Source organism: Emys orbicularis, chromosome 3 (genome assembly GCF_028017835.1).
Source record: "Emys orbicularis isolate rEmyOrb1 chromosome 3, rEmyOrb1.hap1, whole genome shotgun sequence".
Classification (NCBI taxonomy): Eukaryota; Metazoa; Chordata; order Testudines; family Emydidae; genus Emys; species Emys orbicularis.
In genome coordinates this window covers 213,809,665-213,825,325 of record NC_088685.1, presented here as the reverse complement: position 1 = coordinate 213,825,325, position 15,661 = coordinate 213,809,665, and the positions used below count along the sequence as shown (strand labels likewise).

The 15,661-nt window shown below is 55.6% G+C and overlaps 1 protein-coding gene across 1 annotated transcript in view; it reads left to right on the top strand.

Moving 5' to 3' along the window:
* Positions 1-15,661, top strand: part of LOC135875868 (cullin-9-like) — a 63,753-nt gene continuing 48,092 nt past the window's right edge. Inside the window, exons 1-4 of the mRNA XM_065400927.1 lie at positions 1-40; positions 2,783-3,389; positions 8,343-8,497; positions 9,633-10,166. Of these exons, the coding sequence (XP_065256999.1) occupies positions 2,795-3,389; positions 8,343-8,497; positions 9,633-10,166 (1,284 nt within the window). The 5' untranslated portion in view covers positions 1-40; positions 2,783-2,794. The remainder of the gene's footprint in view (positions 41-2,782; positions 3,390-8,342; positions 8,498-9,632; positions 10,167-15,661) is intronic.

The following is a 15,661-nucleotide window of genomic DNA, read 5'->3' as shown; positions in this document are numbered from 1 at the left end:
CGGCCAAGGCGAGGACGGGAGCGCGGCGCTGACTGGACAGGTGCCGGGCTCGGGACGGCGGCGGGGACGCGCGGCTGGGTGCCGGGCTCGGGACGGCGGGGGCGGGTCCGGCAGGGCCGCGCGCTCTGGAGTGTCTGGGCCGGGAGGGGCGGAGTCCCCCCCCCGCGCCCCGGGCACCGCCAGGGCCTGGGCTGCGGCCCGGGGGCGGGGTCGCGCCGAGCGCACGAAGCCCCCGCAGGCCCCAGCAGGACTCGGGGCGGGGAGGAGGAGCCGGGGGGCGGCGGCGGCGAGTGGCCGGTCCGGGAGGGGGGCGGCGGGGCCCGGGGCGCAGGGCTGGAGCTGGCCCGAGGTGTGTCTGTGGCGGGGCCGCCCCGGGCGGGAGGGCAGAGGTGGGGCGGGCGGCCGGGCCGGGCCGGGAGGGCAGAGGTGGGGCGGGCGGGTTTAGGGCCGTGGGGAGGGAGCTCCTGGCCGGAGGGAGCTGGGATGGGGCTGGCACTGCTGGGGGTGACGGCAGGAGCCGTTGCAGGATCATTGTGCAACAGCCATTCTAGCCCGTGTCCCCGCCCAGAGAAACCCTTACACGCTGCAGCTCCCTGCCCAGAGCCCCAGCTTGGGGGGAGGGGGCTGGCTGGGTCTTTGAACCGCTCTCTGGTGCCCATCAGGGGTTTCGGTGGGCTCCCGAGGGCCTGTCGCTGATCAGTGAACTAAGGGTACTCCAGGAGCGGGGAGGTGCATGGTAATAGGGACAGGAGGCTAAAGCAGGGGGTGGGCGCCAATTGGTAGTGGGCTTGGAGGGGAAGGTATCAAATTGGTTGTAGAGTCCAGCGAGCCGCGGGCGCTTGGAAGAGTGGTGAGGCCGGCTTGCTTCCTGAATGCTGCAGCAGCGTGGAGTGGTGCTATTCCCAGCTGCAGAGTCCGCACCTAAGCATTCATTAAAATAAGAGTCGCCATGTGTTTGTGAAGACTTCCTTGCAAATGTGAACTGAGTGTAACCAGTGCAGTGGTTTGAGTCCATAGACCGCCTGAGGAGTTGCCCCATTCATCTCACTGTGACATTACTCTGAAACCTCATGGTACACCTCTACCCCGATATAACGCGAATTCGGCTATAACGCGGTAAAGCAGTGCTCCGGGGGGGTGGTGCTGCACACTCCGGCGGATCAAAGCAAGTTCGATATAATGCGGTTTCACCTATAACGCGGTAAGATTTTTGAGCTCCCGAGGACAGTGTTATATCGGGGTAGAGGTGTATTTACTATTTCGCTGCTGAGAACTTTAGTAAAACCACTCAGCTATTGAACTTACCACACAATCCTAAAATGCCTGTCGAGGTGCTTAAAGCCCCAGCTGTTTCCTACCCAGCTGCCAAAACCTCCAGCTTCACCTGACAACTTTTGTTATCACAAAACTCGGTAGCACATTATGAACGCTGAAAATGTGAGGACAGTGAAGTGAGTGCAATGTAAGATCAGAGTAAATGACACAGGAGCTGTTGTGTGTTATTTCTTTCCCTGTTTCATTCAGTTTCTAGTCTATGTAAGCTGTTTGGGGCTAGCACCTTCTTTTTGTTCTGTATTTATACAGTATGTGGCACAAGGGGATCCTGGCCCTGGCCTGGAGCTCCTGGGTGCTACTACAATATATGTATAGAATACATAATGTCATCCACTGTTTAATTCAGAGGAAGCACCCACAGAATCCCAGCTCTGCTGTACCAGGGTGCTGTGGAATCCAGGGACCGTGCTACAGGATTTAGGTCTGGATGTGCCCTCCCTCTGCATCTCAGTATAGCCCTCCTTTGCATGCAGAGGCCATCCTCAAGTTGTAGGAAGGATGATCGTTTCCTTGTGTGATGTCTGCTTGTAGACAATGACTCAGAGAACTGATCCAGATCCAGCTAAGGTGCACAATGTTTCTCCTTATTACCAGCTCCCTTGGCCATATGGGTAAATGATTCAGGCAGCATCTATTCATTCCTCCCCACTGTCTGCCACGTGGAGTCCATTAGTCACTCTCTCCGTGTTAATGAATGTAACCCAGCATCATGAATAGTACAGAGATTGGTGCTTTACATGCAGTCTAGTCCCCAGGATCTTTGAGAACAGTGCTACGCACAGCGCATGTCCTATCTGTTCATACCGATAGGAAGTTTCCTGCTCGCAGGCTGGCCGCTGGCCCCCAGCCATAAATAAGGCTGCAAGCCAGAGAGGCGCTTGAAATGCAGAAATGGCAATAGAAAAGCAAATTGAGTTTCTTGGTCTGCATGTGCCAAGGTATCATGTCCATGGTACTTGCCTCGATGTGAGGTCTGGCTCTGGTGAACCTTCCCGTTCAGTACCAGGAAAACTCAGACAGTTTGCATGCAGTTTAGGGAATGACTGGGTCAGTGGAAATTGATTTATTCAGTGAGATTCATTTACTGTATGTGTATTGAACCTAGGAAATTCTGTTAATGACTTTTCCCCTTGGGGAATGATGGAGGATGTTGAGCTATTTGCTGTACAAACACAGTGAGTGGCTGTCTCTGCCCTGAAGAACTTACAGTCCAAACACACAAGACCGATCAAGTGTGGGAGGGAAAACAGAGGTGGTGACTTGCTTAAGGTGACATAGCAGGTCGGTGGCAGGGCTCGGGGCAGAACATGCAGAGCTCTCCATCTCTAGTCCCCTCTCCTACCAGCTGGGTCCCAGAGGTTCTTCCCTGGAGAGCTCTCTCCCCGAGCTCTCGACCGGGGTTCCTAGGTGGATCATAACCTGCTCCTGCCTCTCTCTCTCTGCGCAGACATTCCCCGTCATGGTGGGCGAGAGGAGGAATGGAAACCTGCTCGTGCACCTGGGGCCCACGCTGCAGGCCCACCCCGAGGAGCTGATCCGGCAGCGCCGGGGCCACGATGGCCACACCGAGTACCTGATTCGCTGGAGCATCCTCAGCTTGGAGGAGGGCCCAGGGAGCAGCACCAATGCCTCTTCGGCGGAGAGCAAAGCGGAGAACATCCTGATGTGGATGTCGGCAGAGGAGGTGTATGCCAACTGCCCGACACTGCTGGGCAAGAGGAAGCCCGAGGGGCAGCGGGTGAAGGAGGAGAAGGCGCCCAGCACGTTCCCTCCGGACGTCACGCTGGACGAGGCCTCGCTGCTGGAGATGAAGGCTGACGTCAGGAACCTGGTGCAGCGGGCTAGCCGGCAGATGGCCGGGCCCACGGGCCCGGAGTCCTCCATCCTCAACACCATCCACGTGCTGAGCGCCTACGCCAGCATTGGCTCGCTGACGGGCGTCTTCAAGGAGACCGGGGCCTTGGACCTGCTGATGAAGATGCTGTGTAATGAGGAGAAGCAAATCCGTCGCAGCGCCGGCAAGATGCTGAGGGCCCTGGCTTCACATGACGCAGGTGAGATCTCCTGGCCAGGAGCCCCAGAGAAGGGCTGGGCCAGGCCCAGCTGTACTGGGGGGATCCTGGAGCTCTCTGGGAAGGGGAAAAGATTGGAGCTGGGTTCCCCCAGGCAGCAGGATCTTCTCGGGGACCCTGTTCTCTTCTGGGTGGCTGGGGAGGAGTTGGGGCTGGGTACTGTTTCTAGTATGTGGGCTCAGTACTCTGAGTAGCCACTGGCTGCTGAGGGCCTGACTTGCTCATCTCGAGGTTTCCCAGTAGAATGTAGAACTCAGAGGCCTGAATGTGTTTCAAGGTGCCTCCTAGGGAGGGAGAAGTCCCATAATTGATCTCCAAACGCTTCCAAGGCCCACAAACTCAGCAGAATTTCTTGGGAGGAATGAAGCCAAGCAGTGAGCAGAGTGAGATGCTGAGGACAAGGCATTGGGACTGCACTGCTGTGGGAGACCTGGGTTTAGTTCCAGTCGTCTTTCGTCTGCTGGGGGTACTGAAGAGCCAGGCCCCATGCCCATCTACGGTGCTGCTCCGGGCAGCCTAGAGCAGCATTCTGGACTCTGAAGCCCATGTCGCTGTATTACCTGGTGCTCCTTGGAGAATCCCAGTGGAGTTTGGGAGCTTACACAGAACCTTCATTTCCCGCTTGCCGTTGTATCCTATTTGATAAGCTAAAACTTGATGCTAAAAACATTTCCGAGCCTCTTGTTAGCGAGTGGCTCAGGGACGTGGATTTTCTGTGTGCTCTTTGGAAGAGCCTGGTGGTTTCCCTGTCTGCCCCTTTGCCTTGGAAGGATTTTTTGGCTCATCCTGCCTCCATTTCCCCAAGGACAGTTCTTGCTGGCAGTGACTAAGGCCAGGTCTACCCTACAGACCTATGTCCACCCCCCCGAGCGACTTTATACCGACCTAACCCCCGTGTAGACAGCACTATGTCAGTGGGGCAGCTACCGCCTCTCGGGGGGGTGGATTGCAGTGACGGGAGCGCTCTCTCCTGTCGGTGTAGGAGAGTCTTCACTTAAACACTACAGTGGTGCAGACCTGCCCTCCGTAACCAAGCAGCAGAGCTTCCTTCATTCCCAGCCCCTGCTTGGTCCGCAGAGCTCCGGTGTTCCTAACAAAGCATCAAGCAGCGGGGGAGTTCCCACCCTACAGAGTTCCTTGCCTCTCCTGCCCGTCTCCCTTCCCCTTCTTTCCATAGACTTTAGTTTTTGTGGCACATTTGGTCTGTCTCTGGGCGTGAGAACAGCTAATAAGCTGGTCCAATCAGAGATACTATCTCACCCATCTCCAGCTGCAGCCCCTCGAGAACTCAGCCCTGGCAAGTGGACCTGTTCTTGTAGCCACAGCCAGCCTGTCGCTGTCTTTCTCTCTTTCTCTCCCGTTCCTCTGTCACCCCTCCAGCCAAGAGGAGGAGACAGCTAGCTCCGGTGGGAGGACAGCGTCTAGTCCTGTGCAGTTTGATCTGGCCAGGGTACAGTAATAGTACCGAACAGGCAGGTGGAGAGAGACTGCCCCTCTCACGCAGGGCTCGGGGGCGATAAGAGCCTAAGAATCTGCACAGCAGCAAAACAAGCCCCTTCTCCTAGTTCTGAGTGATCCTCCCGAGGGGGGGGCGGTCTGGTTCTGGGTGATCCTCCCGACGGGGGGGGGGAGTCTGGTTCTGGGTGATCCTCATGAGGGGGGGGGGGGTGGTCTGGTTCTGAGTGATCCTCCTGAGGGGGGGGGGGGGGGCGGTCTGGTTCTGGGTGATCCTCCCGAGGGGGACGGACGGACGGGGAGTCTGGTTCTGAGTGATCCTCCGGGGGGGGGGGGGGGGGGTCTGGTTCTGAGTGATCCTCCCGAGGCGGGGGGGGGGGGGGGGCAGGCAGCCTGGTTCTGAGCAGGAGACCCAGGAGAGGCTATTGTCACGTGAGGGCTTTGAGCCGAACGCTCTGGAATTACACTGGTCGGGGGAACCTCCTAGGCCACAAGACAAGTGTTTCCCCAGAGACGCTCGGGCAGAGCTGGTTGAATGGAAATTCCACACGCAGGGCAGGAGTTTAAATAGACAAGCTCTGATGGGTTACCCGAGACAAGCTGCAGTACGTCCAGGTCCCAGAACTAGACAGTCTCTTTCCAAAGGGTCAGGGATCAGAGTCTCCAAGCAAAACTTTTGAAGCACTGGCCTCATCCATACAAACCTCTCTCTCTTCAGAGCTATCACCGCCTGGTGCAGTGTCCTCGTGGATGAGCCGAAGTTAAATCCACTATAAAGTTTTCCTAACGGCTCATTGATGGCTGCAGTAAAATTCTCAGCGAGGTCTCTGGTTCCTAATGCTGTAGTCTGAGGCCAGCTGTGGCTCTGTGAATGGGAAAGGGGCTCCTACGTCAGGTCGGCTGTGACCTCTAAAATCTCAGGGCAGTAAACTCTCCGAGGTCACTTTGTGAGCTGGAGTAGACCTGCAGAGAAGGAGAAACGCCTGCTGCTAGCACCCAAGCCCCCACAAAAGAGAGAGGGCTCCTTTCCCAGATGGAGTCATTTCTCCTGCCCCAGAACTAGTAGTAGGTGTTGTAGGCACAGGGCGGGCAGGGCACCATTGATGTGGTATCTGGACACCAATGTATAGGCACAGACAAGAGGTAGGTGCCTGGCACGGTCATGTGGCAGAGGAGGACGCCATTGGCACTGATCCTGTGCGTAATGCCAAGTTCTAGGTCTTGCAAAAAGCAGTTCAGGCCTGGGGACCAGGCTCAGATTTTCTTGCTGCCTTCCTGCCTGGCAAAGGGACACTATGCTAGCGGGTATTGACGGTACTGTTTCAAGGGGATGCTTCAGAACTAGCCAAGGTTTCCCACTTTTGCTTCATCCCAGTCCCCACCTTCCAGGGGTCCCTGAAGGCAAATGAACACAGTGGGGAGCAATCTTCCACCTACTCCGTATCGGTGCCGGTCAATAGATCTGTGAAACGCCATCAGAGCTGTGCCCGATGCTCTAAAGACAATGAACCAGGAAGAATTCCCTGCCCAATGAGTTTCCAGTCTGACGTGCTGACTGGGTATAAGAAGATGTGGCACTGCGCAGGGCCGTGTGTGGTGGGGTGAGAGCTGCTTGGCTGTGGCTAAAAAATATTGGTGCAGAGCTATGCAAATTCTGTAGAGCAGCTGTCCAGGTTGTGCTTGTGTACACCACCACTCCCACTAAACCTTGCCCTCTTGATATACAGGTATGTGTCTCGCTGCTGTGTCTGGGAGGCCATCTGGCAGCTGCCCGGTTAGCAGCAGGGAGTAGTTGTGCTCCTAGCTGGGACAGAACTGAGTGGACACAGCCTTGACGAGGTTGTTCCGGGGCTTGCAACTGCATGACAGGGAATGGGCCTGGTACGGAGAGGCCCAGGGTAGTGAGTGATGGAGTCGGGGAAAAGCACACGGGTGTCCTTCAGCTCAGTTTAGTGAGAGTTTATTCAGTAACAAGCTCTGTCAGTGTAAGATGTCGCCAGACCCCTCAGATCTAATCCTGCTCCCATTGATATCAGTGGAAACAAGCGTGGGTCTTTAATTAGCCACTTGGGGGGGATTTTGCAGTGTGCTTGAATTGAGATTCCCCCCTCCGTCCTGCGCTATCCAGGGGCAGTGGAGACCCCGCTTGGGGCAGGCAGGGAGCAATGCTGGTGCTGCATCAGACCGTCTCAAATCCTTACATCTGCCAAGGTGATATCTGGATAGCTTAAAACAGCCTGACTTTTCTGCCACGCCAAAGGGGCGACCCTACAAAGAGGGGGCACATCTGTAATCTGCCTTTGCTGTCTTGGGTTATTAGTGAGCAAAGACATTCTTCATGTTCTGAGCCCTTCTTCGCCAGCTACAGGGGCTGTGCTCAGACTTCACACACACCCTCAGGAAGTGCCAAGCGTGGCACGTGGCAGCCCCAAAGGACACTGGTCAGAAAGTTACGGGCCCATCAATACAGGGTGATAAAGTCCCAACAACACCTGCAAGGCGACCTGCAAAGGGTTTTAAAAAACGTGCTTGTGCCTTTTGGGTTGTGTCTGATGACAAACGGGGCCTGAAAGGGCTTTTTCCAAAACCAGGGGTTTTCTGTGGCTTGTTTTATTTTCTCCTTACGATACGAGGCGTGTACATTTTGTAGTTTTCCGGAGGACCTGCTGGGTGTCTGAGAGCTTGTGTAGGGTGAGCTCTCTCAACTCAGAGGCATGGGCGTTGAATCTTTAGCAGGCGGGGGTCTTCGCAATGCTCCTCGTCATTCAAGTGAGATGTTTTCCGGGAGCTTTAACAGTGATGTTGTTTCCCTCTCTCGACTGGTGAGAGTCCCCATTTCACTCATTCTCCAGTCAGTCCCGCAACTGACAGGGCTCAGCTCCCTAATTCCAAACCCGAGGGGGACAGGCTGTTTTGGGAGAGAGGAATGGAAGGGTCAGGCTTCTTTTGCCGTCAGAAAGCAGCAAAACAAAAGCATAAGCTTTTTATTTTACTTTGCAGGGTCACCGGCAGTGTGGGCGGGTGCTCCCAGTTCATGGCTGCAATCTAGCTTTTGTTGATTGCTTTTTGTTTCGTTTGTTATTTCACTTTGGGGGGGGCAGTAAACTCCATGGCTCTCATTGACTCTTCTCCCTGGACTGGGACTTGGCCTCTTGCTGTGGGAAAAGCCTGGGGTACTGCAGGCCTTGGGAACTCTCCCGTGCAGTGATAGCCCCACATTTTAGTTGGTTGTTTAGTGGCTGGGTGGTGGTTGGAAGGGTCCGTGGGGGGTGTCAGGTTTGAGTTGTCCAAGGGGGATAGGTGGTCATGGGGGTGTTGTTTGGCTTTGTGTGGCTGATTCCCCTTTCTGGGGCAGAGACGCTCCTGAGGGGCGCTGGGAGAAATGGAGAGAGGCCAGGGCTCGGGTGCTGGGAAGATTGAGACGCTCCTGAGGGGCAGGTGGGAGGGAAAGCGCTCAGCTGGTGTGTGTCGCTGCTGCAGGGAGTCGGGCCTACGTTCTCCTGTCCCTGAGCCAGCAGGACGGCATTGAGCAGCACATGGACTTCGACAGTCGCTACACCCTCCTGGAGCTGTTTGCAGAGACCACATCCTCCGAAGAGCACTGCATGTCCTTCGAGGGGATCCACCTGCCCCAGGTACCCGCAGGGCTGGCTAGCTCAGGGGGAGGGGCACAGGAGCAGGGGGCTTCACTGGGCTGGGGGCTTGGAGGCCTGTCTGGTATGGAGATGGACGGTGTGGTGACGGGAGAGAGCTCAGAGGCCTATTGGGGAGGGGAAGGTTGGCTCAGGGTGGCGAGGATGGGGGAGGGTTGGCTCAGGGAAGGCAGGACAGGGGGAGGTTGTGGGGAGGGTTGGCTCAGAGGCCTGTTAGGGATGGGGGAGGGGAGGGTTGGCTCAGGGTGGCGAGGATGGGGGAGGGTTGGCTCAGGGTGGGGAGGACGGGGGGAGGTTGTGGAGAGGGTTGGCTCAGAGGCCTGTTAGGGATGGGGGAGGGGAGGATTGGCTCAGGGTGGCGAGGATGGGGGAGGGTTGGCTCAGGGTGGGCAGGACAGGGGGAGGTTGTGGGGAGGGTTGGCTCAGAGGCCTGTTAGGGATGGGGGAGGGGAGGGTTGGCTCAGGGTGGCGAGGATGGGGGAGGGTTGGCTCAGGGTGGGCAGGACAGGGGGAGGTTGTGGGGAGGGTTGGCTCAGAGGCCTGTTAGGGATGGGGGAGGGGAGGGTTGGCTCAGGGTGGCGAGGATGGGGGAGGGTTGGCTCAGGGTGGGGAGGACGGGGGGAGGTTGTGGAGAGGGTTGGCTCAGAGGCCTGTTAGGGATGGGGGAGGGGAGGATTGGCTCAGGGTGGCGAGGATGGGGGAGGGTTGGCTCAGGGTGGGCAGGACAGGGGGAGGTTGTGGGGAGGGTTGGCTCAGAGGCCTGTTAGGGATGGGGGAGGGGAGGGTTGGCTCAGGGTGGGGAGGCTCAGGGTGGGGAGGTTGTGGAGAGGGTTGGCTCAGAGGCCTGTTAGGGATGGGGGAGGGGAGGGGAGGGTTGGCTCAGGGTGGCGAGGATGGGGGAGGGTTGGCTCAGGGTGGGGAGGACGGGGGGAGGTTGTGGGGAGGGTTGGCTCAGAGGCCTGTTAGGGATGGGGGAGGGGAGGGATAACATAGCTCAGGGTGGGCAGGCTGGTGGGGGCCTGTTGGGGGTGGGTAGCGCTGCTCCAGGACAGGTGGGCAGGCAGGGGGGTGGGAGGGGAGCTCTCGTACCGTGGCTCTGATGCTGTGTCTGTTGCAGATCCCCGGGAAGCTGCTGTTCTCGCTGGTGAAGCGCTATCTGTGCGTCACCTCTCTCGTGGACAAGCTCAACAGCAGCACGGAGCTGGGCGGGGAGCGGCAGGACTGCGCCGTGCCCTGCGCTCACGTCGGGGAGAGGAGCCGCATGCAGCGGGAGTTCGAGTTCAGCATGGCCATGGCCAATCTCATCTCCGAGCTGGTGCGGGTGATGGGCTGGGACCGCAGCCAGAGGATGGAGCTGCTGTCCCTGCAGGAGGGGCAGCCGCGGGTCGTCCGCTCCATCTTCCAGCCCAAGGCTCCCGCCTGCGCCGCCGTCCAGGTGCCTCTGGTCACACCAAAGCCCTCCCCGCGCAAAAAGCAGGGCCCTGGGTTCTTGACTTTGTCCGACTTCGCCAGGCGCAGCAGCTACGTGGAGTACGTGCAGGAGAGCCTCAAGCCGGGGATGATGGTGCGCATGATGGAGGACTACGAGGAGATCAGCGCTGGGGACGAGGGCGAGTTCCGCCAGAGCAATAACGGGATGCCCCCTGTGCAGGTGAGTGCCCGAGGAACGGAGGAGCGTGGGACTGGCAGAGAGTAAGGGAGGAGGGTGAAACACTGCAAGTGGCATTGCTTCCCATCCTTCCTGGTAAAACGTCCCTGCCCCTGAGAGCTCTGGTCCCAGGTGTTTGGCTTGGACTCTCTGTAGCTGGCTTCCTTTGATCCACAAACAGGCTGTGCTCCCCTGGCCGAGGGTGAACAGGTTTTTCATCCACATGCTTTCCGTTTAGGAGAGCCAGCTGCAAGTGAGAGTCCGGTCTGAGGGGCTCCCTTCGCACTATGCATGTGCAGAGCGGCATGTGCTTGGTGCAAGGTCAGACCTGCAGACAGAGCCCACCTGACTCGGGAGAAACTTAAGCAATGTCTCCAAGAGAAGTTTGCCGCTATGCCTATAGCAGATGATGATGATGACGACAATTTCTGAGATTCAAGGCTGCCATTCTCTCAGCATGTGCTGAGTCCATTGGCTATGCCACCCGCCATCACCAAGATTGGTTTGATGAGAACGATACTGAGATTCAGGGCCTGCTTGACGAGAAGAGAAGAGCTCATCTCATGTGGCAAAACGACATATCACGCCAGCAGAAGAAAGTGTCATTCAAGCAACTCAAGGCTGAAGCCCTAAGGAAAATCTGTGTCATCAAAAATAAGTGGTGGCGAGAAAAGGCCAAGGAGATTGAGCTTTACACTGATAAACATGACATGAGGAGTTTTTTTCAGGCAATAAGGGCCATTTATGGTCCATGCTCCACCCACACCACTCCGAGGCCAAGACGGATCAACGTATTTTAAGGCGAGCGAAGCCATCAAAGCCAGATGGAGCATTTTGAGTTAGTCCTGAACCATGAGTCAACTGTCTCTGATGCCACTATTGAATCTAGACCTCAACGACATGAAAGAGAATCTCTTGCTGATCCATCCCCCCACCCCCCAGAAGAAGTAACACGAGCCATTATGCAAACTAAGAACAACAAGGCAGCAGGGCCTGAAGTCTACAAGTTTGGAGGTGAAGAATTGGTAGGGAAGCTCCACAAACTTTTTCTTCATATCTGGTATAATGAGAAGATTCCAGAAGACTTGAGAAGCGCTAACATTGTTACAATCTTTAAGAAAGGAGATAAGTCGGAGTGTGGAAACTATCGAGGCATTGCCTTGCTTTCTACAGCAGGGAAAATTCTTGCCTGTATCCTCTTAAACCATTACTTCTCCTTGCTGAGGAAATATTGCCGGAATCTGTGTGGTTTTAGACCATCCTGTGGGACAACTGACATGATCTGTGTTGCCCGCCAAATCCAGGAAAAGTCTCGAGAGCAAAGTCAGAACCTGTACATGGCTTTCATCGATTTGACAAAGGCCTTTGACTCTGTCAATTGTGAAGCCCTGTGAAAGGTGCTGGCCAGATTTAGCTGCCCTCCAAAATTTATTAAGGTTGTAAGGCTTCTCCATGATCAAATGACTGCCACGATTCTCTGAAATGGCCTTGAGATGGAACCTTTTGTCATCAAAACTGGGGTTAAGCAAGGTTGCGTTATTGTCCCAACCTTGTTCTCCATCTATTTAACAATCATGTTGGTCCTCGTTAAAGACCACCTCCCCAATGGAGCTGACATTCGGTATAGAATGGATGGGAGGGTCTTTAATCTTCGATGTCTCCACTCAAAGTCTAAAGTCTTCAGGGCGTCCATTACTGATCTTCAGTATGCTGATGACTGTGTCATCCTCACGCACACTGAGAATGACCTTCAGTCTATACTGGATTTTCTTGCACAAGCTTACCAAAGCCTAGGACTTGCACTCACTATTGGGAAGACTAAAGTGCTCCATCAGCTTGTCTTAGGCCTTGCACATGACCCACCACAAATCACCATCGAGGGTCACACTTTGGAGACAGTTGAGCACTTTTGCTACCTTGGTAGCCAACTTTCTCAAAACTCAAAAATCGACAGTGAGATCCAGCGCGCAAGTGCTTCCTTTGGGAAATTTTTCCAACGCGTTTTCATGGACCGTGACCTACAGCAGGACACCAAGATCCAGGACTAGAAGACAATTGTTGTTCCTACACTCCGCTATGGATGCAAAACCTGGGTGACCTGTCAACAGCACCTCAAGAGCTTGGAGAGGTACCACCAACGATGCCTCCGGAAGATCCTTCGTGTCAAGTGGGAAGATCGCCGCACTAACACCAGCATCCTCGCTGAAGCCAATGTCACCAGCATGGAAGCAGTGATCCTCATGCACAGACTTCGCTGTGCCGGACATTATGTGCAAGATGCCAGACTCTCGCCTCCCAAAACAAGCCCTCTACTCTCAGCTCATCCATGGCCAGAGATCCCGCGGTGGTCAGAGGAAACGCTACAAAGACGTGCTGAAAGCGGATCTTAAGAAAACTGATGTGGACATCACAAGCTGGGAGGAACAAGCCACTAACCGATCCCAATGGTGCCATTTCCTCCATCAGGCAGTGGCCCGCTTCGAGGAGAAGCGCCTTGCCCTCGAAGCTGAAAAGAGAGAGAAGGAAGGAAAAAAAAGAAAGAACTTTCTCCCAGCAGGCAACTGGCCTGCCACGAAATGTCTGTACCTACTGCGGGTGGATTTGCGGGTCCAGGATCAGACTCTCGAGTCATCTCAGGACCCATATATAATTCCGTGGTAGAGATCTTCCTCGAATTGAGGGATCATTTAATTTGTTAGTAAATTCAGTTTATGTGCTGATGCCCTGAGGGAGATAGTGGTTGAGGTAAAGGAGGTCAAGGATGTTTTTTTAAGGTGGGAGAGACTAAAGCATGCTTGTCCTGGGAGAGGAATGAGCTGGCGGTGAGGGGGATCAGGGTGGGATAGGGTCACAGGGGCGGGGTAGAGGGGCTGCAGGAAGAGAGAAGATGAGCTCTCAGGTTCAGTGATTGGGGCCATGAGAGGGGGTGGTGGTGAGAGGCAGAGGGGGAAAGGAAGTGGGGACTGGGCGGCAGAGGGATGGAGTTCCACTTGGATCTTGCGAGTTTTCTTCCTGCAGAAGTTAGGAGGATCCCGGGAGGAGGGGGATGTGAGGGAGGGATTAAGGAGGGAGCTGAAGGTGGCTGGGCGGTGAGCATGGTGCACGCTAGGGGCAGAGCCATAGAAGGAGAGGGGATTTGCAGCGGAGCAAGTCCTCCTTGGGCTGGGACATGTGCTAGAGGCCCTCCACTGTGCAGCAGCAGGAGTTGAGGACGTGGATGGTGGGGCTGGGGCAGGGCTGGGGATCTTTGAGCTGGGTGAGTGTGGAGAGTCAGTGACCCTCACTGGAGAGGTGAGGAGAGGGCGGAGAGCAGAGAAGTCCTGGCACTGCTGGGGGAAGTCAGAGGCTGCTGGGTAGCGGGGCAAGTAGAGAGCGCAGCAGGCTGTGTTGGAGCTGAGACACTGGCCAGGCACAGGGGCCTCAGTGAGGGAAGGACCCGAGGGGAGCAGATCAGGCTGGTGCCCATTTTGGTGGGTGGGAGAGCTGCTCCTAGGCTGTGGTCAGGGAGGTGGGTGGCTAGAGGTCAGACGGGTGGGATTGTGGCGCACAGAAGAGGAGGCGCTAGGAGTCCAGGCCAGAAAGAAAGGTGGCGGAAATGTTCCCGTGGGCAGTAGACGGCGGCACCATGGAGGGAGAGGAGAACAAAGTCAGATGCAGTGTTGGTCTCATTCTCTGCCGTTTGAAGCGGGGCGGGGGGTGTTGGGAGAGGAAGGCTGGCACCCTCGCTCTGCTCCTTAGCGGGGGAAGCCGGGCTCGGGGAGTGGGGACGGAAGGCGTGACTGCAGTGTTGGGGGAAGTGCAGGTTTCAATGAGAGCTGGGAGTTGCAAGGAGACAGGGTCCTGCATGGCTGTGATCTGTCGGGAGATTGACCAGACTGTACCCCTGTTAAATAGGGTACAGCATAGCCAGCACCTAACGCTTGTTCCTTCAGACTGCAGGGCTGGGGGTGCAGAAGGTTTTCACCTGGGCCAGTGGGTGTTGGGGAACTTTGAGCCCTGACCACACCCACTTCCGTTCCATGCTTCTCCATGGAGCTCCTGGCCACGCTCCCTACCAGACTCTCCCTTTCCCCACCATAGATGGGTCAGCTCTCTCCGCCCTGTGCGACGGCTGCCCTGTGGGTCATGTGCTTATTCATGACGTTCATTGCTCTGCTTGCCTTCTGGGGTTTGTTTGAACATTTCATGTGTCCGTCTTGTGCTGTAGCATTGTACGCCCACCTATCAGCTGGGCAGACCATATTACCTCACACCCAGTATTGCGTTTACAGTCTAGCCCGCCCTGTCCCAGACTGCACTTGTAATCAGTATTCTGTGACCACTCCTCACGCTCCCTTTCCCCATTCCGTTCCGCAGTGGTTTCCCTCTCTGAGGCCACGTCCTCACTTCGCCTTGGACCATACTTAGGAACGGTGTTTGGATGTGGTTCCAGTTAGCAGGAGTTCACTTGATTTGCCCAGCCCTGTTCCGGTGGGTGTTCTGGCTTAGGTCCCAGTGTAGACTAGAATGTGTTGCAAAGCATGTTGTGTCTGCAGCCAAACAGAGTTAGCGAGAAGTGCTTAAACGTGCTTTCCACTGTGTTTAGGAACCAAAAGCCATGGTTGATGGTGTCATGCTGTCTGGAGTGGCTCACAAGTGAGAATCGCAACCTCAGGGCACAAACCCCAAACTGGTTGTGAGTTGTGTAATTAGATTTCACCAACCAAGTAACAAGTGTAAACTTCGCAGGTCCCCTGGGGCATTCTGATCTATCTCGCCACCCAGGCAAGCTTGCCTCTGTGATAGTCACTTTACACCAAAAATCACAACAATATTCAGGTCACTCCCAGTCCCCAAGGACCAGTCACTTACCCCAGGTCAGCTGTACTCAGATTTCAAACCAAAGACCGGGCCTGTAGCCAATAAACTAACTTAGGGCAGGTCTACACTTAAAACCGTGCACTGGCACAGCTGTGCCACAGTAGTGCTTAATTGAAGACGCTTCTACACCAATGGGAGAGCGTCTCCCGTCGGTGTCGTTAATCCACCTCTGCGAGAGGCGGTAGCTGTGTCAACGGGAGAAACCCTCCTATCGACATCACGCTGTCTACACGGGGGGTTAAGCTGGTGTTACTAAATCGCTCAAGGGGTGGAGTTTTCACACCCCTGAGTGACGTAATTAGACTGGTACAGGTCTGTAGTATAGACCTGGTCTAAAGATGTAGTAAGTCAGAAGAGAAATGCGGGTTATTTACAGGGTTAAAACAGGAAACATGCGCAACAATGAGTTGCCGTCTTAGATTTAAGTAGGTACTTTCAGCTTCTATAATAAGCAGCTGTGTGTGTCCTTTAGGGCTGACCCAGGCCAAGCAGCGTGGGGATCTCTTGTTTATGCTTAGAAATCTTTGCCCCTTAGAGTCCAGACAGCACAAAAGGACCCCAGTTCCTTCTGGTCAGGGGTTTTTATCGCCACGTCCCTAGAGTCCAGGCTGATGGGATGAGTGCTTCTGAACGTAACC